The sequence below is a fragment of the Oncorhynchus kisutch genome, linkage group LG6, assembly GCF_002021735.2.
Source record: "Oncorhynchus kisutch isolate 150728-3 linkage group LG6, Okis_V2, whole genome shotgun sequence".
In the NCBI taxonomy this organism is placed as follows: domain Eukaryota; kingdom Metazoa; phylum Chordata; class Actinopteri; order Salmoniformes; family Salmonidae; genus Oncorhynchus; species Oncorhynchus kisutch.
This window is the reverse complement of record NC_034179.2, coordinates 60,728,091-60,752,070: the sequence shown is the minus strand read 5'-3', so window position 1 is coordinate 60,752,070 and position 23,980 is coordinate 60,728,091. Positions and strand designations below refer to the sequence as shown.

Below are 23,980 nucleotides of genomic sequence, written 5' to 3'. Positions count from 1 at the left end.
TAGGTTCCAACATCCATACCAGCAACCGGATGCATACAGTTTTTAGGCGAAATGGAAGAGAGCCTGTTGCGTTCAACATTAGCTTTTGGACATTAACAAGGCGACACTCCATCTTAACGCCTCCTCCACATTTACTGGACAGTGCAGAAGATAACCTCTCCTAACAATTGTTTTTCTTTTTTCATCAAGATAAGTATCTGAGGCATCTATTTTCAGGCATTTTCTTTACGGTAGGTTACACTGGCTGCGTTTAGACAGGAAGCCCAATTCTGTTTTTTCCCCCAGCAATTTGTCTTTTGACCAATCAGATAACCTCTGAAAAAGATCTAATTGGGTTGACTGTGCCTAAGAGTGGTATTCTAGACTAGTGTGGACATTGTAACAGAGCCAGCTAGCTCCACCTATTGGCCTGGAAGATAAATGCACTAGCATACCTGATAAATCAGGGGTGTATTCCTTAGTGTAACAAACTGCTTTGCAATGGAAAACGTATTGCGAAAGCAAACGTTTTGCAACAAAAGCAAATGTTTCTAATTAGACAATTCAGTTTAGTCGCTCCCCGTTTTTACTGTTGGCTTCCTAGTGAATACACCACAGGTGTGCTAGTGTTGGGCTAGAGCAGAAATGTATGGCCTGTCTCTCACCATGTGCTGGTCGTTGAGGAGGTGCACCACTCGGGAGGTCCACTCCCCCATCAGAACCAGGTCTGGGGAGGCCTTGTACAGACGCAGAAGACACAGGGCAGCAGACTGCTTCACACTGTCCATGGTGTCCCTGGCAATCACATCACAAACACAATGCTCACTATAAAGGACTACCAGTCTGCAACAACTCTGGTCGTGGAAAGATATTGTCTGTACCGCAGATTTTGTCTAATCATGCTGTTATAGCATATTAATACAAAGAAAATCATGTCCTCAGTCCCTCTCCCCTTTCCCTCTCCGGTCTCCTCACCCTCCCTTCCCTTCATCCATCCTTCTCATCCCAACCTCTCCCTTTGACAAATGTTGTTGTAAAAAGGCCTACAAGAATACAATTTGACTGACTAATTGCGCTCTCCCTCTCCCTCATTACTCCTCCCTCTCCATCCCCTCCATTCTTACCCGGCCACCAGAATGCGTGGGATCTCTCCAGCAAAGGCCTCGGCCATCTCACGGCTGCCCACGTTGGCGATGCAGTGCAGGGCCAGGCACATGAAGGTGGGGTTGCGGCTAGACAGGTCGTTCTTGATGGCGTTGTTGATGAGGCGGATCAGCTCGCTGTTGCTGTTCACCAGCACCGAGATGAACAGGTAGCCCTGAGAGGGGAAAGAGAGGGAGAGAGGGAGGGAAGAGATCAGGCAATCATATTTTATTTGTATAGCCTTTATACAACAACATTTGACACAAAGTGGTTCACAGTAACCCGACAAGCAGCAGCACAGTGGCGAGGTAACGTGTTAATTCCTAAAAGGAAGAAGCCTTGAGAGGAACCAGACTCAAATGGGGGGAGGAAGGGAGGAGAGAGGGGGTGAGGCGATATTTTAGAGGGATGAAGTGTAGGGGACAGAGGATGCAGGATGGAGGTAAAGGAGGGAGTTGCGTCATCAGAAGAGAGGTGAATATGATGAAAAGCGGAGCAGGCGGGGAGTGAAAGAGGAAATGTGTGTAGGGAAGCAGAGACAGAAAGAAGGGAAGGAGCGGAAGGGCAGAGAAAAATATAAAAAAATAATAGAAAGTGAGCTGTAGGGAGTGATGGCAGGATGCTTTGTGCTGGGTTCATCCCTCCCTACAGTATTCGTCTGCGTCCCAAATGGCACCCTATGGGCCCTGGTCAAAGGAGGTACACTATATAGGGACGCAATTGAGACACTCTTTCATGTGACTGAGACTCAGAGACGGACTGGGCCATCATTACGATGCAGTCGCACGGCCTGAGTCTGAACCGTGGCTGCCTGCCACTACCTCTCCCATCCTATTCCTTCCCCTTTACTTTTTCCACACTTTGTTATGTTACAGCCTTATTCTAAAATGGATTTAAAAAATAAATCCTCAGCGAAATCCAAGCCATTAGGTCGAAGGAATTGTCCGTAGAGCTCCGAGACAGGATTGTGTCGAGGCACAGATCTGAGTAAGGGTACCAAAAAAAGTCTGCAGCATTGAAGGTCCCCAAAAACAGTGACTTCCATCATTCTTAAATAGATGAAGTTTGGAACCACCAAGACTCTTCCTAGAGCTGGCCCCCCAGCGAAACTGAGCAATTGGGGAGAAGGGCCTTGGTCAGGGAGGTGACCAAGAACCCAATGGTCACTGACAGATCTCCAGAGTTCCTCTGTGGAGATGGGAGAAAGGCACCTAAAGGACTCTCAGACCATGATAAACAAGATTATCTGGCCTGATGAAACCAAGATTGAACTTGCGCTGCTGCGCCTTCTTCACCACGCTGTCTGTGTGGGTGGACCATTTCAGCTTGTCTGTGATGTGTACGCTGAGGAACTTAAAACTTTCCACCACTGTCCCATCGATGTGAATAGGGGGCTGCTCCCTCTGCTGTTTCCTGAAGTCCACAATCATCTCCTTTGTTTTGTTGACATTGAGTGTGAGGTTATTTTCCTGACACCACACTCCGAGGGCCCTCACCTCCTTCCTGTAGGCCGCCTCGTCGTTGTTGGTAATCAAGCCTACCACTGTAGTGTAGTCTGCAAACAGATGGGTTAGGGCAGCGTGCAGTCAATGGGAGAAACTCCCCAAATACAGTTGTGCCAAGCTTGTAGCGTTATACCCAAGATGACTCGATGCTGTAATCGCTGCTTCAACAAAGTACTGAATACTTAAGTAAATGTGCTATTTACTTTTTTTTTAAATTTTAGCAAAAATTTCCCAAAACCTGTCTTTTGCTTTCACATTATGGTGTATTGTGTGTAGATTGATGAGGGGGAAACATTATTTAATCTATTTTAAATTCAGGCTGTAACATAAGAAAATGGGGGAAAAGCCAGTGGTCTGAATACATTCCGAAGGCACTAACTAACCAGTTATATAAAATAAAACTCGTTCCCAAATGTGTTACTTGATTGTAATAGAATTAAGTATTTCTACATATCTATTCGCTCATCTATCCATTCACCCATCCCTCCCTTAATTAGCCAGACACCCTCTCCTCAGACAGAAAACACTCTCAGCCATTACACAGCAGAATAAACTGCAGAGGAGAGACATTTCATTTTGTCGAGCAGCAGCATTGAAAGTCGTGACCCAGAATGTTTGGAGTGTATTGTGACTGTAGGCTAATGTACTCTAATGCTAAATATGGTCCTGATTGAGTGAATTGCTATGCTGTTGGGGGCCTAATGCTCATCTCCTGTGTCACTATGGCTACGTCCCAATTCTCCACTCTTTTCCACACTCCCCGTCACTGATTTAAAAGCATGGAATTGGTGTACGCATTGGCTGGAGGGAGTTTCCAATATTGTCAAATCCATGTGAGAAACTGTGAAATTGCACAATTCGGGAGAAGGGTAGAGAATTGGGACTTGGCCACATTTAGTTTCTAATGCTGTCAAGCCATTTATTTAGAGAGTTAGAGAATTAGAATCCCAAATACTTGTCATGAATTGATCAATTTAATGTTCAATGGCGCAAACATGGCAGAACTCCCTACGGCTCTGCCGACTAGTACCTCCCACTGGCTGCCACTTAATGTATATTCTACATTGACGAGGGGGAGAAAGTTCAATAGCAATTCATTTGTAGTGATTGCTATCACAGGCTTACATAATAGTGTTCGGGGGCCTACATATATCGTCACTGGATTGATATTGGCCCAACCTGATGCATCTGAAGGCCTTATTACAAGGCTTCATTATGCCTCATAAGATATGCTTTGTGAGTCTTTACATGCAACCACAAAATCATCATTATCAAGGTTATTCACTTAGATTATTGATCAACTTGAGTGATGCTTTGATACAGATTTGATCAAGTTGAGTACAGTGCACTAAGAAGATTCTGGCTGACCTACTTGGATGCAAATTATTAGTCATATTTTCCCTAGGCTATATGATGACAGATATTTGCATAGCTTTATTAACAGGGATTCTGTTAATAAAGCTATATGATTCTCTGCCACTCTACTCTCTTCTCTCTCAAATTCTCCTCTCGTCCTCTTCCGAATAGAAAGTCTTCTCAAATGCTTTCACATGGAGGGCCATTCCAGTCCAAGAGGCTTGTGGTCCTTTAGAGTTGGGTACAGAAGAAAGAAGGAAACAGATACTGTAACAATGACCCGAGGAGAACGAGAGACTGGGAGGTAGCCTACATGCCTCCACATCATGACAAAGTTGTGTTGTGTAGCCATTGTCCATGTCGCAAATGGCACCCTATTCCTTATACAGTGCACTCCTCTTCACCAGGGCCTCATTTCCCAGAGCCTTTGTGACATTAAGATTGTTAGAACCTTCGTACGATGTAAATTTAGTATCGAAGGTGTTTCCCGGAGCCTTCGTTAGTAACTTTTCAGTAAAATTCCAGAAACTTTCCGGTAAATTTTCCAAAAATGTTCCATGGGAAGTGAAGCCTGGGAATTTTGCTTAAATTCTTCAAAAAGTTAGCTTATAACAGTGAACCTGTTTTTGTGAGAGACATATGAGGCAATTCCAGGTCTTGTGGCATATTTTGGTTAAACTATGCCCAATTCAATAGAATTGCAACTAGAGGTCGACTAAAATAATTAGGGCCGATTTCAAGTTATAACAATCGGTAATCAGAATTTTTGGACGCCGACTATGGCCGATTACATTGCATTCCACGAGAAAACTGAGTGGCAGGCTGACCACGCGAGTGCAGCAAGGAGCCAAGGTAAGTTGCTAGCTAACATTAAACTTATCTTATAGAAAACAATCAATCTTCACATAATCACTAGTTAACTACACATGGTTGATGATATTACTAGGTTAACTAGCTTGTCCTGCGTTGCATATAAATCAATGCGGTGCCTGTTAATTTATCATCGAATCATCGCCAAACGGGGGATGATTTAACAAAAGTGCATTCGCGAAAAAAGCACAATCGTTACACGATTGTACCTAACCATAAACATCAATGCCTTTCTTAAAATCCATAGACAGAAGTATATATTTTTAAACTGCATATTTAGTTAAAATAAAATAAAATAATGTTAGCAGGCAATATTAACTAGGGAAATTGTGTCACTTCTCTTGCGTTCCTTGCACACAGAGTCAGGGTATTTGCAACAGTTTGGGCCGCCTGGCTCGTTGTGAACTAATTTGCCAGATATTTACATAATTATGGCATAACATTGTAGGTTGTGCAATGTAACAGCAATATTTAGACTTAAGGTTGCCACCCGTTCGATAAAATACGGAACAGTTCGGTATTTCACAGAAAGAATAAACATTTTGTTTTCAAAATTATAGTTTCCGGATTTGACCATATCAATGGCCAATGGCTCGTATTTCTGTGTTTATTATGTTATAATTAAGTCTATGATTTGATAGAGCAGTCTGACTGAGCGGTGGTAGTCGGCAGCAGAATCGTAAGCATTCATTCAAACTTTACAGCGTTTGCCAGCACCTCTTAGCAATGCTTGCTTCACAGCACTGTTTATGACTTCAAGCCTATCAACTGCTGAGATTAGGCTGGCAATACTAAAGCGCATATTAGAACTTCCAATAGTCAAAAAGGTATATGAAATACAAATGGTATAGACAGAAATAGTGGACGCGCCAACATTCCTATAATAACTACAACCTAAAATGTTGTAACTGGGAATATTGAAGATCTGGGAATATTGAACCACCAGCTTTCATATGTTCTCATGTTTTGAGCAAGGAACTTAAATGTTAGCTTTTTTACATGGTACATATTGCACATTACTTCCTTCTCGAACACTGCGTTTTTGCATCATTTAAACCAAATTGAGCATGTTTCATTATTTATTTGAGACTAAACAGATTGTATTTATGTATTATATTAAGTTAAAATAAAAGTGTTCATTGTTCATTCAGTTCATTCATTCAGTTCATTGTTCATTCAGCATTGTTGTAATTGTCATCATTACAAATATATATATATATATATAGTGCCTTGCGAAAGTATTTGGCCCCCTTGAACTTTGTGACCTTTTGCCACATTTCAGGCTTCAAACATAAAGATATAAAACTATTTTTTTGTGAAGAATCAACAACAAGTGGGACACAATCATGAAGTGGAACGACATTTATTGGATATTTCAAACTTTTTTAACAAATCAAAAACTGAAAAATTGGGCGTGCAAAATTATTCAGCCCCTTTACTTTCAGTGCAGCAAACTCTCTCCAGAAGTTCAGTGAGGATCTCTGAATGATCCAATGTTGACCTAAATGACTAATGATGATAAATACAATCCACCTGTGTGTAATCATGTCTCCGTATAAATGCACCTTCACTGTGATAGTCTCAGAGGTCCGTTAAAAGCGCAGAGAGCATCATGAAGAACAAGGAACACACCAGGCAGGTCCGAGATACTGTTGTGAAGAAGTTTAAAGCCGGATTTGGATACAAAAAGATTTCCCAAGCTTTAAACATCCCAAGGAGCACTGTGCAAGCGATAATATTGAAATGGAAGGAGTATCAGACCACTGCAAATCTACCAAGACCTGGCCGTCCCTCTAAACTTTCAGCTCATACAAGGAGAAGACTGATCAGAGATGCAGCCAAGAGGTCCATGATCACTCTGGATGAACTGCAGAGATCTACAGCTGAGGTGGGAGACTCTTTCCATAGGACAACAATCAGTCGTATATTGCACAAATCTGGCCTTTATGGAAGAGTGGCAAGAAGAAAGCCATTTCTTAAAGATATCCATAAAAAGTGTCGTTTAAAGTTTGCCACAAGCCACCTGGGAGACACACCAAACATGTGGAAGAAAGTGCTCTGGTCAGATGAAACCAAAATTGAACTTTCTGGCAACAATGCAAAACGTTATGTTTGGCGTAAAAGCAACACAGCTCATCACCCTGAACACAGCATCCCCACTGTCAAACATGGTGGTGGCAGCATCATGGTTTGGGCCTGCTTTTCTTCAGCAGGGACAGGGAAGATGGTTAAAATTGATGGGAAGATGGATGGAGCCAAATACAGGACCATTCTGGAAGAAAACCTGATGGAGTCTGCAAAAGACCTGAGACTGGGACGGAGATTTGTCTTACAACAAGACAATGATCCAAAACATAAAGCAAAATCTACAATGGAATGGTTCAAAAATAAACATATCCAGGTGTTAGAATGGCCAAGTCAAAGTCCAGACCTGAATCCAATCGAGAATCTGTGGAAAGAACTGAAAACTGCTGTTCACAAATGCTCTCCATCCAAACTCACTGAGCTCGAGCTGTTTTGCAATTTTTCAGTTTTTGATTTGTTAAAAAAGTTTGAAATATCCAATAAATGTTGTTCCACTTCATGATTGTGTCCCACTTGTTGTTGATTCTTCACAAAAAAATACAGTTTTATATCTTTATGTTTGAAGCCTGAAATGTGGCAAAAGGTCGCAAGGTTCAAGGGGGTCGAATACTTTTGCAAGGCACTGTATATATATATACATTGCTCAAAAAAAAGGGAACACTAAAATAACATCCTAGATCTGAATGAATGAAATATTCTTATTAAATACTTTTTTCTTTACATAGTTGAATGCGTTGACAACAAAAATCACAAAAATTATCAATGGAAATCAAATGTATCAACCCATGGAGGTCTGGATTTGGAGTCACACTCAAAATTAAAGTGGAAAATCACACTACAGGCTGATCCAACTTTGATGTAATGTCCTTAAAACAAGTCAAAATGAGGCTCAGTAGTGTGTGTGGCCTCCACGTGCCTGTATGACCTCCCTACAACGCCTGGGCATGCTCCTGATGAGGTGGGGGATGGTCTCCTGAGGGATCTCCTCCCAGACCTGGACAAAAGCATCCGCCAACTCCTGGACAGTCTGTGGTGGATGGAGCGAGACATGATGTCCCAGATGTGCTCAATTGGATTCAGGTCTGGGGAACGGGCGGGCCAGTCCATAGCATCAATGCCTTCCTCTTGTAGGAACTGTTGACAGACTCCAGCCACATGAGGTCTAGCATTGTCTTGCATTAGGAGGAACCCAGGGCCAACCACACCAGCATATGGTCTCACAAGGGGTCTGAGGATCTCATCTCGGTACCTAATGGCAGTCAGGCTACCTCTGGCGAGCACATGGAGGGCTGTGCGGCCCCCCAAAGAAATGCCACCCCACACCATGACTGACCCACCACCAAACCGGTCATGCTGGAGGATGTTGCAGGCAGCAGAACGTTCTCCACGGCGTCTCCAGACTGTCACGTCTGTCACATGTGCTCAGTGTGAACCTACTTTCATGTGTGAAGAGCACAGGGCGCCAGTGGCGAATTAGCCAATCTTGGTGTTCTCTGGCAAATGCCAAACGTCCTGCACGGTGTTGGGCTGTAAGCACAACCCCCACCTGTAGACGTCGGGCCCTCATACCACCCTCATGGAGTCTGTTTCTGACCATTTGAGCAGACACATGCACATTTGTGGCCTGCTGGAGGTCATTTTGCTCTGGCTCTGGCAGTGCTCCTCCTTGCACAAAGGCTCCTTGCCCTCCTACGGCCTCCTCCATGTCTCCTGATGTACTGGCCTGTCTCCTGGTAGCGCCTCCATGCTCTGGACACTACGCTGACAGACACAGCAAACCTTCTTGCCACATCTCGCATTGATGTGCCATCCTGGATGAGCTGCACTACCTGAGCCACTTGTGTGGGTTGTAGACTCCGTCTCATGATACCACTAGAGTGAAAGCACGGCCAGCATTCAAAAGTGACCAAATCATCAGCCAGGAAGCATAGGAACTGAGAAGTGGTCTGTGGTCACCACCTGCAGAACCACTCCTTTATTGGGGGTGTCTTGCTAATTGCCTATAATTTCCACCTGTCGTCTATTCCATTTGCACAACAGCATGTGAAATTTATTGTCAATCAGTGTTGCTTCCTAAGTGGACAGTTTGATTTCACAGAAGTGTGATTGACTTGGAGTTACATTGTGTTGTTTAAGTGTTCCCTTTATTTTTTTGAGCAGTGTAGTAAAAATAAAGAAAAACCCTGGTTTGAAAAGGTGTGTCCATTTTTTGACTGGTACTGCATGTAATGGGGAATTGATCGACACTAAGGCAAACAATTCAAACAATGAAGTTATGAAACAATGAACGTGCACAAATTCGCAGGAGAGAGCGCATTCTGGAGAGAGACGTGCATTGTGCATTTTAGCCACATTGGCCTTCTTGGACTGTGCCATCCATACAGCCTCTGCAATGGATTAGTTCATTGAGATGGGCGTGAATCAGACAGGTGTCTCGTGTGCTATAAAAAAAATACACATATATATATATATACACACACACACACACATACACATATATATATATATACACATATATACATATATGCTACTGCTCAACTAAAAACTAAAAACAAATCTCGGTCTACTAACAGCCCATCAACCAAACAATTGACCAGTCGACTAGTTGGGGTCATCCCTAAAACGTTCTCAGCCGTAATTTGAGACGTAAACATTGTTTTGTCTTAAGGTGCATTGGAGAGTTCCTCCACCAAACACGAAAGAGGCATAATATAATCATTTAAATTATATCCCCCTGAACCTGGGTTGTGTTAGAGTGAATAGAGTTAAAGTGATCACCTTCCTGCACCTGCTGTGCCCTGGACACCATATGTGAATTGATCGCCCCCCATCTATATTCAGAGCCCGTGCTGTTAGGATATTGACCTCATTCTGTCAGTAGAAGATGCCTGGTTATTCTTTAAAAGTGCTTTCCTCACCATCTTAAATAAGCATGCCCCATTCTTTTTTTGTTGTTGCCAGTAACAGATATAGCCCGTGGTTCACTCCAGACCTGACTGCCCTTGACCAGCAAAAAAACATCCTGTGGTGTACGGCACTAGCATCAAATAGCCCCCGCGATATGCAACATTTCAGGGAAGTTAGGAACCAATATACACAAGCAGTTTGATAAAGCTAGCCATTGCTTTCCTAACATAAAATGTACATCCTGCAGCACAAACTCCGAAAAGTTCTGGTACACTGTAAAGTCCACGGAGAATAAGAGCACCTCCTCCCAGCTGCCCACTGCACTGTGGCTGGTAAACACTGTCACCACCGATAAAGCCACTATAATTGATCATTTCAATAAGCATTTTTCTACGGCTGGCCATGCTTTCCACCTGGCCACCGCTACCCTGGTCAACAACCCTGCACCCCCCACAGCAACTTGTCCAAACGTCCTCCATTTCTCCTTCACCCAAACCCAGATAGCCGAAATTCTGAAAGAGCAGTACAATCTGGACCCCAACAAATCAGCTGAGCTAGACAATCTGGACCCTCTCTTTCTACAATTATCAGCCGAAATTGTCGCAACCCCTATTACTAGCCTATTCAACCTCTTTATCGCATCGTCTGAGATACCCAAAGATTGGAAAGCTGCCGCGGTCATCCCCCTCTTCAAAGGGGGAGACACTCTAGACCTTAACTGCTACAGACCTATATCTATTCTACCCTGCCTTTCTAAAGTCTTCAAAAGCCAAGTTAACAAACAGATTACCGACCATTTCGAATCTCACCCTACCTTGTCCGCTATGCAATCTGGTTTCTGAGCTGGTCATGGGTGCACCTCAGCCACGCTCAAGGTCCTAAACAATATCATAACCGCCATCGATAAGACATTACTGTGCATCTGTATTCATGGACCTGGTCAAGGCTTTCGACTCTGTAAATCAGCACATTCTTATCGGCAGACTCAATAGCCTTGGTTTCTCAAAGGACTGCCTCGCCTGGTTCACCACTATTTCTCAGTCAGAGTTCAGTGTGTCAAATCAGAGGGCCTGTTGTCTGGACCTCTGACAGTCTCTATGGGTGTGCCACAGGGTTCAATTCTCGGGCCGACTCTTTTCTGTTGCAAAATTGGAAAAATTGGATGCAGTCTATCAGAGTGCCATCCGTTTTGTCACCAAAGCCCCATATACTACCCACCACTGCGACCTGTATGCTCTCATTGGCTGACCCTCGCTTCATATTCGTCACCAAACCCACTGGCTCAAGGACATCTATAAGTCTTTGCTCGGTAAAGCCCCGGCTTTTCTCAGCTCACTGGTCACCATAGCAGCACCCACCCGTAGCACACGCTCCAGCAGGTATATTTCAATGGTCACCCCCAAAGCCAATTCTTCCTTTGGCCGCCTCTCCTTCCAGTTCTCTGCTGCCAATGACCGTAATGAATTGCAAAAATCACTGAAGCTGGAGACCCATATCACGCTCACTAACTTTAAGCATTAGCTGTCAGAGCAGCTCACAGATCACTGCACCTGTACATAGCCCATCCAACTACCTCATCCCCATACTGTTACTTGCACATTCATCGTCTGCACATCTATCACTCCAATGTTTAACTGCTAAATTGTAATTATTTTTGCCACTATGGCCTATTTATTGCCTTACCTCCCTTAACTTACCTCATTTGCACACACTGTATATAGATTTTACTTCTCTATTTTGTTATTGTTGTTTGTTCATTCCATGTGTAACTCTTTGTTGTTGTTTGTGTCACACTGCTTTGCTTTATCTTGGCCAGGTAGCTTTTCTTTTTTTTTTAAATAGATGACATATTTCTTACTGTAAACAGAGGCAAGTCTCCACAGTATTTTTCTATGAGAATGTTCCACAATGTTGTACCCAACTGAATGTGCAATGTGGCATGTAAAAATGAAACCACTATTCTGACATGGCTAGAGTGAGTGTGTGGTTTCCACAAGATTATCAAGGAAGGAAAGGTAGGAAGGAGGACGCAATTTCAAAGTACTCAAACCAGACCAAAGGCTACCATTGTGAAAGAGATTGTACTGAAACACGCCCTGTCAGGTCAACCTTAAGACTTAAATATTTTTATATACATATCGTATAACACAATAGTCATACATACTGACATTTTCAAGACTACTTATAAGACTTTTAAAGTCTTTGATCTGGCAATTGAATGTTCAGGTCAGAATAGCTGACTACCAAAGCAGAGCTTGACATTCGAATGAATGACACTAAGTTCAATGATCTGTTGTACTGCAAATATAGACACCAGAATGGGTTCAGTAAATGCACCAGTGTAGGTTTAGTATCAACATTGACAGAACAGTTTAAGAGAAAAAGAAATACAGTGGCAGGCAACCAGTACAACCAACTGACAAAACAGAGACTGGGATATCAAGATGGAGACAGACAGACAATGAGAAATGGAGTGCCACAAACTGAAAATATACAGACAACCCACACACAGACATAGCCACAAGGGCACAGCACACATACATTTCATTCATACAAGTTGGGTGCTCTCTCTCACACATGCACACTTCACTTACGATCTGTTTCTCTGTGTACTTGTTGGAGCTGAGCAGGTTGACAGCCTCCATGTGTCCAAAGTCGATGTCATGTCCCAGCAGGAAGATGAAGAGCAGCTTGCAGACATACTTCTTCTTACTATAGCCATCCAGTGCCTTGTCCCCCTTGAACTTGGAGCGGATGTTGGCCAGCTCCTTATTGATCCGCTTGATCTCCGCCTCCTTGCTCTTGCCTTGGGAGGAAGTATGGTAGCAATTTAAGTTTGGATTCAAGTTAATACTTTATTGCCATACCAACCAAAGTTGTAAGGAATTAGATTTAATGCAACTCATTAAAAACAAGGACAAAAAAAATACACAAATACATACCAGGGATTGACATTCAGGTAAATTTGCCAGTGGCACACCACGAGAATGTGAATAACGCGAGTAATTTCAATAGCAGGTGATTTTAATCTTTAATTTCTGGGCTGATCAAGTAGTCTATAGAGTTCATACAGACATTGGCAAGTCAAATTGAAGGACATTTTCAAGTGCTTCATTGTCATTTTCAAGGACCTAAATTATATATTTAATTGTTGTACTAGCCTCAAGAAAGAATCTTCAGTGCACCGTAGAATTGCTGCCTTTCCCTATGTTGCTATTTGCATAATAGCAAAGTTAACCAAAGTTATTGGAATTGAGAACAACGGAGGCAGAAGCAGCAGAAACGAGGAAACAGCCCTTGCCTTAGCCTAATTGTCTAAGAAAATTCAGGAGATAGGAAACCCCAATTGAATTAGGTCTATAATCAATAGCCTAACAATTAAATATGCCTGGATTTATAAATCATCCATATACAGCATATTTGGGAAGTATTCAGACCACTTCCCTTTAGCCACATTATGTTACATGACAGCCTTATTCTAAAATGGATTAAATTAGACTTTTTGCCTCATTAATCTACACACAATACCCCATAATGAAAAAGAGAAAACAGATTTTTAGACTTTTTTTAAAAAGTACCTTTTTTTACATAAGTATTCAGACCCTTTGCTATGAGACTCAAAATTGAGCTCAGGTGCATCCTGTTTCCATTGATCGTCCTAGAGATGTTTCCATTTCCACCTGTGTCCACCTGTGGTAAATTCAAATGATTGGACATGATTTGGAAAGGCACACACCTGTCTATATAAAGGTCCCACAGTTTACAGTGCATGTCAGAGCAAAAACCAAGCCATGAGGTCGAAGGAAATGCCTGTTGAGCTCCGAGACAGGATTGTGTTGGGGCACAGATCTGGGAAATGGTACCTAAACATTTCAGCAGCATTGAAGGTCCCCAAGAACACAGTGGCCGTCATCGTTCTTAAATTGAACAAGTTTGGAACCACCAAGACCAACCTGCCAAACTGAGCAATCAGGGGAGAAGGACCTTGGTCAGGGAGGTGACCAAGAACCCGATGGTCACTGACAGAGCTCCAGAGTTCCTCTGTGGAGATAGGAGAACCTTCCAGAAGGACAATCATCTCTGCAGCACTCCACCAATCAGGCCTTTATGGTAGAGTGGCCAGACAGAAGCCACTCCTCAGTAAAAGGCACATGACAGCCCGCTTGGAGTTTGCCAAAAGGCACCTAAAGACTGAAACCAAGATTGAACTCTTTGGCCTGAATGCAAAGCGTCACGTCTGGAGCAAACCTGACACCATCCCTACGGTGAAGAATGGTGGTGGCAGCATCATGCTGTGGGGATGTTTATCAGCAGCAGGAACTGGGAGACTAGTCAGGATCAAGGGATCCTTGATGAAAACCTGCTCCAGAGCGCTCAGGACCTCACACTGGGGGTGAAGGTTCACCTGCCAACAAGACAATGACCCTAAGCACACAGCCAAGACTAAGCAGGAGTGGCTTTGGGACAAGTCTCTGAATGTCCTTGAGTGGCTCAGCCAGAGCACAGACTTGAACCCGATTAAACATCTCTGTAGACCTGAAAATAGCTGTGCAGCGACACTCCTCATTCAACCTGACAGAGCTTGAGAGGATCTGCAGAGAAGAATGGGAAAAACACTGTTTGTGTTACTTCCCAGTCCCTGCTGTTCCATAAGGTGCATTTTTACCTGCCACCTCTGGTGGCATGTCTTGTGGGGTATGCATGGGTGTCCGAGCTGTGGGTGTCAGCTTGTCAACACCTCTTACAAAAATAAGTCAATCTCTCTTCCACTTTGAGCCATGAAAGATTGACATGCATGTCATTAATGTTAGCTCTGTGTGTACTTTTAAGGGCCAGCCATGCTGCCCTGTTCTGAGCCAACTGCAATTTTCCCAAGTTCCTCTTTGTGGCACCTGAACACACGACTGAACAGTAGTCCAGGTGTGACAAAACCAGGGCCTGTTGGACCTGCCTTGTTGATAGTGTTGTTAAGTTAGAGCAGTGCTTTATTATGGACAGACTTCTCCCCATTTTAGCTACTGTTGTGTCAATATATTTTGACCATGACCGTTTACAATCCCGGGTTACTCCAAGCAGTTTAGTCACCTCAACTTACTCAATTTCAACATGAATCATTACGAGATGTAGTTGAGGTTTAGGGTTCAGTGAATCATTTGTCCCAAATACAACACTTTTAGTTTTGGAAATATTTAGGACTAAGTTATTCCTTGCTACCCATTCCAAAACTAACTGCAGAACTTTGTTAAGTGTTGCAGTCATTTCAGTTGCTGTAGAAGCTGACGTGTATAGTGTTGAGTCATCCGCATACATAGAAACACCGGCCTTACTCAAAGCCAGTGGCATGTCATTAGTACAGTAGCCTTGCATAACCACCAGCTGTAGGCCTAAGAGTGCGTCCTGTTTAGTATTAACACCATAACTTACATAGGGATATATTTAAATATATAAACTACTGTATCAATGAATCACTCATTCATGGTCAGAACATTTTTTTATATTGTAAACTAACAGCAACTGTTTGGCACACACAATACTTTTAAACATTTCGACCTAATGATGAGGACGATCTTGCACTCAACACAGACACACTATTGAAGTCTGTCCATGTGGTGGCCAGTCAATCTCTCAATTTGAGATGCTGAAGAGTTATTGAGGGGTTATAGTATTATGTTTTTAAACGAGAAAGCAAACAAAAATCAGATTACCTTTGTAATAGAACGCTTTGTATGGAAAACCTAGTTGAAGCCAACAAATCAAAATCAAAATGTATTTTATTGGTCACATACAAATATTTTGCATATGTTACTGTTGGTAAAGTGAAATGCTTGTGTTCCTAGCTCCAACAGTGCAGTAGTATCTAACAATTCACAACAGATACACACAAATCAAAAAAATATATATATAATAATGAAGAAATATATAAATATTAGGACGAGCAATGTCGGAGTGGCATTGACCAAAATACAGTAGAATAAAGTATATACATATGAAATTAGTAAAACAGTATGTAAACATTATTAAAGTGACTTGTGTTCATGAATTCCGATTGGTCAGACTAGCGTTGAATAGACATTAGCACGGGTACTGTCTATAAGAAGCGATGAGCAGAATGGATTCTTGATCCGATTTTCTGAATGGAGGGCAGGGGAGTGCCTTGTAGCCATCTCGGAAGGAAGAGTAACAATGGTCCAGAGTTTTTGAACGGCGAGTACTACAGGAAATGCGTTGATAGAACTTCAGGTAGCCTTTTCCCCAAATTTGCTTTGTTTAAAAACTTCTTATGGCTTAGATCCCACTAATGGGATCAATATGACAACAGCCAGTGAAAGTGCCGGGTGCCAAATTAAAAACAGAAATCTCAAGATTAAAATTCCTCAAACATACAAGTATTTTACATCATTTTAAAGATAAACTTGTTGTTAATCCCACCACAGTGTCAGATTTCAAAAAGGCTTTACGACGAAAGCACACCAAATGATTATGTTAGGTCTGCACCGGGTCACAGAAAAACCCAGCCATTTTTCCAGCCAAAGAGAGGAGTCACAAAAAGCAGAAATAGAGATAAAATTGATCACTAATCTTTGATGATCTTCATCAGATGACACTCATAGGACTTAATGTTACACAATACATGTATGTTTTGTTCAATAAAGTTCATATTTATATAAAAAAAACTCTGTTTACATTGGCGTGTTACGTTCAGTAATGTTTTGCTTCCAAAACATCAGGTAATTTACAGAAATACTCAACATAAATGTTGATGAAAATAGAAGTGTTATGCATGGAACTTTAGATAAACTTCTCTTTAATGCAACCGATGTGTCAGATTTCAAAAAAGCTTTACCGAAAAAGCACTCCCAGGAATCCCGTTCGATAATAAATGTTTGATTTGTTCGATAAAGTCCATCATTTATATCCAAATACCTCCTTTTTGTTTGCACGTTTAGTACACAATCCAAACTCAGGAGGCGCAGGCAAGTCCAGGCAAAAGTTCAGATGAAAAGTCATATTACAGTTCGTAGAAACATGTTAAACGAAGTATATAATCAATCTTTAGGATGTTATCATAAATCTTCAATGTTTCAACCGGAGAATTCCTTTGTCTGTAGAAATGTGATGGAACGCAGCTAACTCTCATGTGAGCGCGCGTGATCAGCTCATGGCACTCTGCCAGACCCCTGACTCAATCAGCTCTCATTCCCCCCTCCTTCTCAGTAGAAGCATCAAACAAGGTTCTAAAGACTGTTGACATCTAGTGGAAGCCGTAGGAAGTGCAATATGACCCCATAGACACTGTATATTCGATAGGCAATGACTTAAACTACTTAAACTAAAAACTACAAACCTCAGATTTCCCACTTCCCGGTTGGATTTTTTCTCAGGTTTTTGCCTGCCATATGAGTTCTGTTATACTCACAGACATCATTCAAACAGTTTTAGAAACGTCAGTATTTTCTATCCAAATCTACTTATAATATGCATACATTAGCAACTGGGCCTGAGTTGCAGGCAGTTTACTCTGGGCATCTTATTCATCCAAGCTATTCAATACTGCCCCCAGCCATAAGAAGTTAAAATCCCCAGCTACAATAAATGGGGCCTCAGGATACGAGGTTTCCAATTCTTGCGATATGGTTATTGAACGTCAATATCGCAATTTCAAATCTGAATTTGATTAGTCATGCAGCCCTATAATCTAAGGTTGTGTTGTGCCCATAAATGTACTAACATTTGAATAAAAATTTACATTTCAACTGGTACCACAAAGATGGTTGGAGGTCCGCACATAAGAGAATGTTGACATGAATGGGAATATATGTTGTTTTAAATTATACAGTCAAGCCTCCATAGGAATCCTATTGAAATCATAGAAATATAGATAATTGAATAGACATGACCATTAAGTTTACATTCGACGGTGGGTGGACCGGCAGTTTGTGGTTATAATAAAGAAGTTAAAGTGTCAGTTCAATTTAAATGTCAATGGTGTACCAGCCAAATTCCAGTGGTCTGAAAGGATAGGTCCATTCTATGAATTACATTTCTATGACTGAAATGACACCCACCCTGTATTCGAGAGCATGTTGCGTCTCAACCGATGGCAGGCACAACACAAATACCTATGAGTTTACGCGTTTTTAGATAATTGTTGTTAAATCAATAACTGTTTATTTTAATGATATCAAACTCAAAAGTTTATATTTTCCAGGGATGAAGACATGGATGTCTCATGGTATGGTGAGGTATGAAAAATGAGTAAACTTTGAGAACCTTTAACTGCTGAGTGTTTTGGAATTCAGGTCCAAAAAGTCACTGACCACTTCTTCCACAGGCAAACATGTACAGAAAGTTGTGTTTAAATCATAAGGGGTGCTGTCAAAAAGTGATTGAATTCAATTGGATTCATGGTTTATTGGATTCATCTTAATATGCTCTTGAACTATGGCTAAATTTTGGCTAACAGATCCAAGTCACAGAATCTGCATTTTATATAGTAGGCCTATATAATCCAAGGTTAATCTAAAGGTTTAGCCTACATTATTTGACTAAAACTGACTGACTAAATGTCTGGAAACAATAATAATATGCTGCATAGAACATGAGCAAGTGGACACAAATATGCAGGTCCCATGCATGACCAATAAGGTTATGAGGAAACCACACCGTTCATAATTTGAGACGTACATTTAAGGAACACTAATAACAAGAGAAAAGTTGTGTCAAGAGGCGACTGTTTTTAAGAGTGAGGGGAGGGGTGAAATGCTCTTGGAGCCTCTTCACACTTCCTACAATGTTCGTAAAAATAACATTGGCTACACATATTACTCAAATGTAAACTTGCATACTTGCTACATCTTAACCTCTACCCCCAGAGGTAGCGCACGACACTCGCCCGACAGTTGCCCCCATGAAGCAGGGCAGTGTAAACATTGTTTCCTTGAGCCAACACTCCTACAGTCTAAATGGTAATAGCAGAGCAATATTTTTGAAACTGTTGAAATGTGTAGGCATTATCCTAATATGAGACTTGTTTTATTGAGTTTTACCTGAAATTACCGTAACAGCCAATTACATTTTTTTAATTGTCGCAGCAGCCACCAGCTGCACTGAGCCACAAAACTATCAAAGCCCATCCCCACCACCAATGTATGTAGATCATACAAACAGGATATGTTTTTTCATTTGTAACAATGCGTGATGATTTCAGAGGTGGCACCATAGGTCCCAGGGTGGTTGGGGGGAAATTGTTTTCCTTGGGCCCAGTTTTTACTGATCTGGTCAATGAATGAAATGTTATTTTGTGTCAATTCGCCAATTGGCAACCCATCCCTTATGGGATTAATTGACACAAACAAACATTACAATAATTCACTGTGGTAATTCAGTGACAATTCTTCTTCTGGTGTTCTCTGCAGTGTGCATTGCATAAAGAGTGAAAACATGTAAGGTATAAATCAATACATTATAGTAAATAAGGCTATCCAAACAATAATTATATCCCTAGAGCAGTAAAAGAATATACATATATATATAAATAAATACAGAAAAATTAAACAGAAGGCATTTGAACCCAGTAAGCTAGTAGGCTAAGATAACCAACTCTGGACAGTAGTTGTAGCATATGTCATAGTAATAAATCAGCTGTAAAAAGTGGTTTTATATGAGCTATGATGGGACCAGATTTTTTCTAATTATGTCATATGGTAAAACAAAAACGTGGACAAACTCCTGGCCCTAGGGAGGATGAAAACATTAAAATCCTTTACATAGACAACAACTGCGATTGGACAATAAAACTATCATGGCTGAGCTAGCTTTATACAGGGTTGCATTGTGTAGGCCTTTGCATCTGTAATTAAAAAGATACTCATACACTATGTCATTACTATTGTGTTGATTGTGTTGAAGAGAGAAAAGCTATACTGTACAAATCAGGGGGACTGATGGGAAAAGGACAAGAGGTGGGACAGAGGGACGGGGAGGGTGTGAATAAGGGTGAAAGTCAAGATATTTGTGTGTGACTGTGTGTCCATTTCAAATAGAGGCAGTCCTTGCCATTGCAGTTTAGACACTAAACTAAGGTACGGTGTGTGCCGTTTTGAGTTTTCCAACTTTTTGATCTAGACTACTATGTCATATTGTGATCTCAGACAGCAGTCTATTTCAAATTAATCTCATGTTAACCCCACAACAACACTAGCAGTCTTGCAACCTTTTCAAGCCCTGTTTTTGGTTTTCTGTTGTTTATCATGTTTGAAAGAGGGGCAAGGTACCCTAAATGCCCCCTTACGAAAAAAGATTGCAGTCAGAGCACAGTATAACTGCAGTATACCACATCCAAAATAACATTTTTATTTACTGCAATAATTTTGACGTGTAACTGCAGTTAGACTGCAGTATTACTGCGTCCAAAATACCACAGTTGACTGCTGTCACTGCACTTGTTTTGTAAGGGCCAGCTTTACATGAAACAGTTGGAGGCTGTAAGCGAGACACTGTCTAGTATTCTAAACGCTTGCATTTTCCCTTACAAAAAAAGATTGCCGTTTTGAAACTGCAGTAAAAGTAAACTAACTGTGGTATTTTTATTACAGAATAACTGCAGTAAAAAAATATATATTGGACCCAGTATTTGCAGCATAATGCAGTTATACTGCACTCTTACGACAGTTATACTGCACTCTGACTGCAATCTTTTTTCATAAGGGTTAATGTGCACAAGGTATATCCCATGGATATATTGGTTTCTCTGTCCTCCTATTCTCTGTCCTCACAATTCATGTGTGCTGTTTGTGTGTGTATTTTGAGTGAGTGAGAAAGAGTCTTCTGCCCCGTCATGACAGTGGCTATGAAAAATGGCAGTGTCACGCACAATAAATGTATAATGTATGGATCATGTGTGTATGTGTGCGCTATGACAGACAATGCACTCAGCATAGGCCAGGCCTATAATTAGAAAAACTGGATTAGCAACATGTGTATATTATTCCAACTATTAACAAAACATTAATGGAATTAAACTAGGTAGGCCCAACACAATATCGACTACTATGCTGCGAGTGGCGACCAATTCTAATCGACCCAGTCGTTCAACTGGCCGGTTTAGCTACTGTAACGTTATATCTGAACAGCGATACAACATAACTGTCCATCCAGTCCTGCTTCATTTCGCCCTATGCGACTGGCTGATAAATGTATTATCACAAAAAAAACAGAACAAAATTGACCCTGGTGGCCCGTCGCGATATCAACAGTCAGCTACCCTGCTTCTGTTCTGGTGCAGGTGACGTGAACAGCAGTGGCAACATCTAATGAGTAGCGGCCTAGTAGTATGCTACGAGTCGGACACACAACACATCATCACGGTCGACCGTGTATCATCACAAGCACACTAGTAGGCAGCGCAAATTGAAAAGGGATGAGGTGCAGCAGCAACTGTGACCGCGAATGACCTCTCCATAGCAATAACCCCCTCCTACCTCCTTACCATCTAGGTTAGCAAGATGTTTCACTTTACACCACTACATTTTAGGGCACACTTGCAAACAAATGTCTGTAGACCAAATGTCGTCCACCGTGCAAATGTTTATAATAACATGGCACGTTGAAAAGCTAATCAATGATGGGAAAAGGAAAAAAATACACTTACAATTCCGTATGTCCGAAATGAACACCGCTAATCCGCGCATCCCATCTCCCTTCGACACAGCCGGCATTTTTACTCGTTTCTCTGTCCTCACTCCGGCCTTTCTCGTAGAAAATGAATTGTCGACGGTCAGCTATCAGTACAGTGTATGTTACCTTGTTTCCTAGCTAGTTAGCCAGCTAACCAACTCAACAGTTGCTTTCCTTGGCGTTTTACCAAAGACAGCACGTTTATAATAGCTTGCTAGCACATTTGCTAGCTATGTAGATTAGCTAGTATGGATGGCCGTTCCGTGGATCAACTCAGCAGGCTAGCAGTATTGGTTACTCCAAATGTATCCGTGTTAACTCGCCGACGTTTCCGCTGGCTAGCAAATTCATTCAAACCTTCCCTTCGTTCACGACCAAATGACCGTTAACGTACACCCAGTTGTAACTAACTATATTTACCCGCTAAATGTATTAAAGTTATATATACAGGTATCAGAGTAAAAGCAGAATGCCAAAAAATAGCGACTCGGTCTGATCTTTGACTGTCAGTGAGTCACGCACGGCAAGCTAGCTAAACAGCTAACGTTAGCTGGCTAGCTAGCTATATCAAATGTTGGAAAACATCACCAGTTGACCGTGATCAGTCAGCACACAATCGTATTTCCACGATGTATCTATTCCAATAATGACGTGTGTCTGATGGCTAAACGAAGAGAATTCGTCAATAATTTATGTCAATTCGCTACTCGGTAGCCTTGGACAAGGCTCGTGACAGCACAAGCAGCGCGACCACTAGACGTGTTCGTTTTGCGCAGACTCTGGCGCTTCTTTTTTCTCTTGTCTCGTACTCACCAGTGTGTTGTGAACAACATTCGCGTGAGCAACAATAGTGGAATCAGCGGTTCGCCTTCAAAATAAAAGTCCCCCATTGAAACTGATGAAAACAGATACAAATTGTCAAATCATGCCTCAGTTATAGACTAGATAATGCTAAACAAATTCAACAAAAGACAATTATTAGTTCATTTGACCCCAAAAAGTTGACAAAAATATTAGCATCTTAGCTCTTATTGTGGGACTCTGAAACCACTGAAATGAGCAACATTAAGCTCACTAGTCAGCCTGTATAATGAAAATTCATATTGCACTGTGCAGCCTAACCTATGGATTGTACACCCATGAAATGGGGTATCACCATAGTGCCCTCTAAGCTCACCACAAAGCTCACAGCCCGGGACTGAACTCTTCCCAATGCAACTGGGCCCTGGGCTTCCTGGCTGGCCGTCCCCTGATTGTGGTCTTCAGAAGGAACCAGGCTGCTCCATCCTCATCAATGAAGCCACCTAGAAATGGTCAAAAATGTGAAGTTCCTTGACATACAAATCTCAGAGGAACTGAAACGGTCAAACCAGACGGACATTGTGGTTAAGAAGGCGCGACAGCGACACTTCAACGTCAGGAAGCTGAAGAAATTTGGCCTGTCCCGAGGGCCCTCACAATTTTCTACAGGATCTCCATCGAGAGCATATTGTCGGGCTGCATCACAGCCTGGTACGGCAACTCTACCGCTGTTGACCGCAAGGGTGTACAGAGTGTGGTACGCTCAGCCAAATGCACCATTGGGTGCACATTGCCTGAACCTCCAAAATCCCTACAACACCAGGTGTCGCAGGAAGGCAAAGAAGATCATCAAGGACCTTAAAACCCAAGCCACAGCCTGTTCCATTACTCAGACGTGGGCAGTATAGTAGCATCATGGCAAAAACTGTGAGACTGGCCAATAGCTTCTACCCCCAGACCACCAGGCTGCTGAATAGTCACCACTAGGCAGCTACATGCTCCCCCTGTCCCCCTCCTACCCCCCAGACTTCCTGTGCATCTGACTAATAAACTAATGTAATCTAATCTATCAGCCTATTCAGTGACACTGGGTAGACAGAACACAACTGGGTAGAGTTTACACAAATATTAGCATCTTAGCTCTTATTGCAGGACTTTGAATTTGGGAAATCAACTTCCCAGTCTGTCTATTGTGTGTATTGGACATTCATATTGCAATGTACAGCCGGAACCAGTGGTCATCAATTACCTTATCATTCTTCAAGGCATTCCTAGTCGATCATCAAAAATTTCTGTAGAAAAGCCAATGATAAAGGCTTGCGCTCCTTCTTTTTCTTATTTGTGTTTCACTGTTGGCGGTCAGTGCACTTGACTCAGAAGCCCTGGCACCAGGTAGGCAAAGTGTTCCCATTATTTAACCATTTCATTTGTCTGAAAAGACTAACTCTGCCTGCCAGGAGGACCGGGAGATCTGTGGGTAAATCGAGTGTGCCTACTGCGTTGGCCAATCGCATAGCTCAAATCACACTGCCTACAGCTTTTAAAACAATGACCAGAGGGAGACTGTCAAAGAATACAGCAAGAGCTGCTGTTTTTATGAGTGAGTTCATGTTTAAGTTTCTATTCAGCACTGTTTTTATTCAACACTATTACAAAAC

The 23,980-nt window shown here is 42.0% G+C and overlaps 1 protein-coding gene across 6 annotated transcripts in view; it reads right to left on the bottom strand.

Annotated features, from left to right (window-relative positions):
* The window catches only part of ap2a1 (adaptor related protein complex 2 subunit alpha 1), a 59,923-nt gene extending 37,618 nt beyond the window's left edge, over window positions 1-22,305 (bottom strand). For 4 of the 6 annotated variants that reach the window (XM_031827046.1, XM_031827048.1, XM_031827049.1 and 1 more), the window contains exons 1-4: window positions 21,496-22,304; window positions 12,440-12,651; window positions 1,104-1,297; window positions 645-774 (exon numbers count right to left, since the gene is read on the bottom strand). In XM_031827046.1, the coding sequence (XP_031682906.1) occupies window positions 645-774; window positions 1,104-1,297; window positions 12,440-12,651; window positions 21,496-21,562 (603 nt within the window). In that variant the 5' untranslated portion in view covers window positions 21,563-22,304. Of the gene's footprint in view, window positions 1-644; window positions 775-1,103; window positions 1,298-12,439; window positions 12,652-21,495 lie in introns of all 6 variants that reach the window. The other 2 variants (XM_031827045.1, XM_031827047.1) reach the window with 1 other exon arrangement.
* Window positions 22,306-23,980: the final 1,675 nt, after the last annotated feature.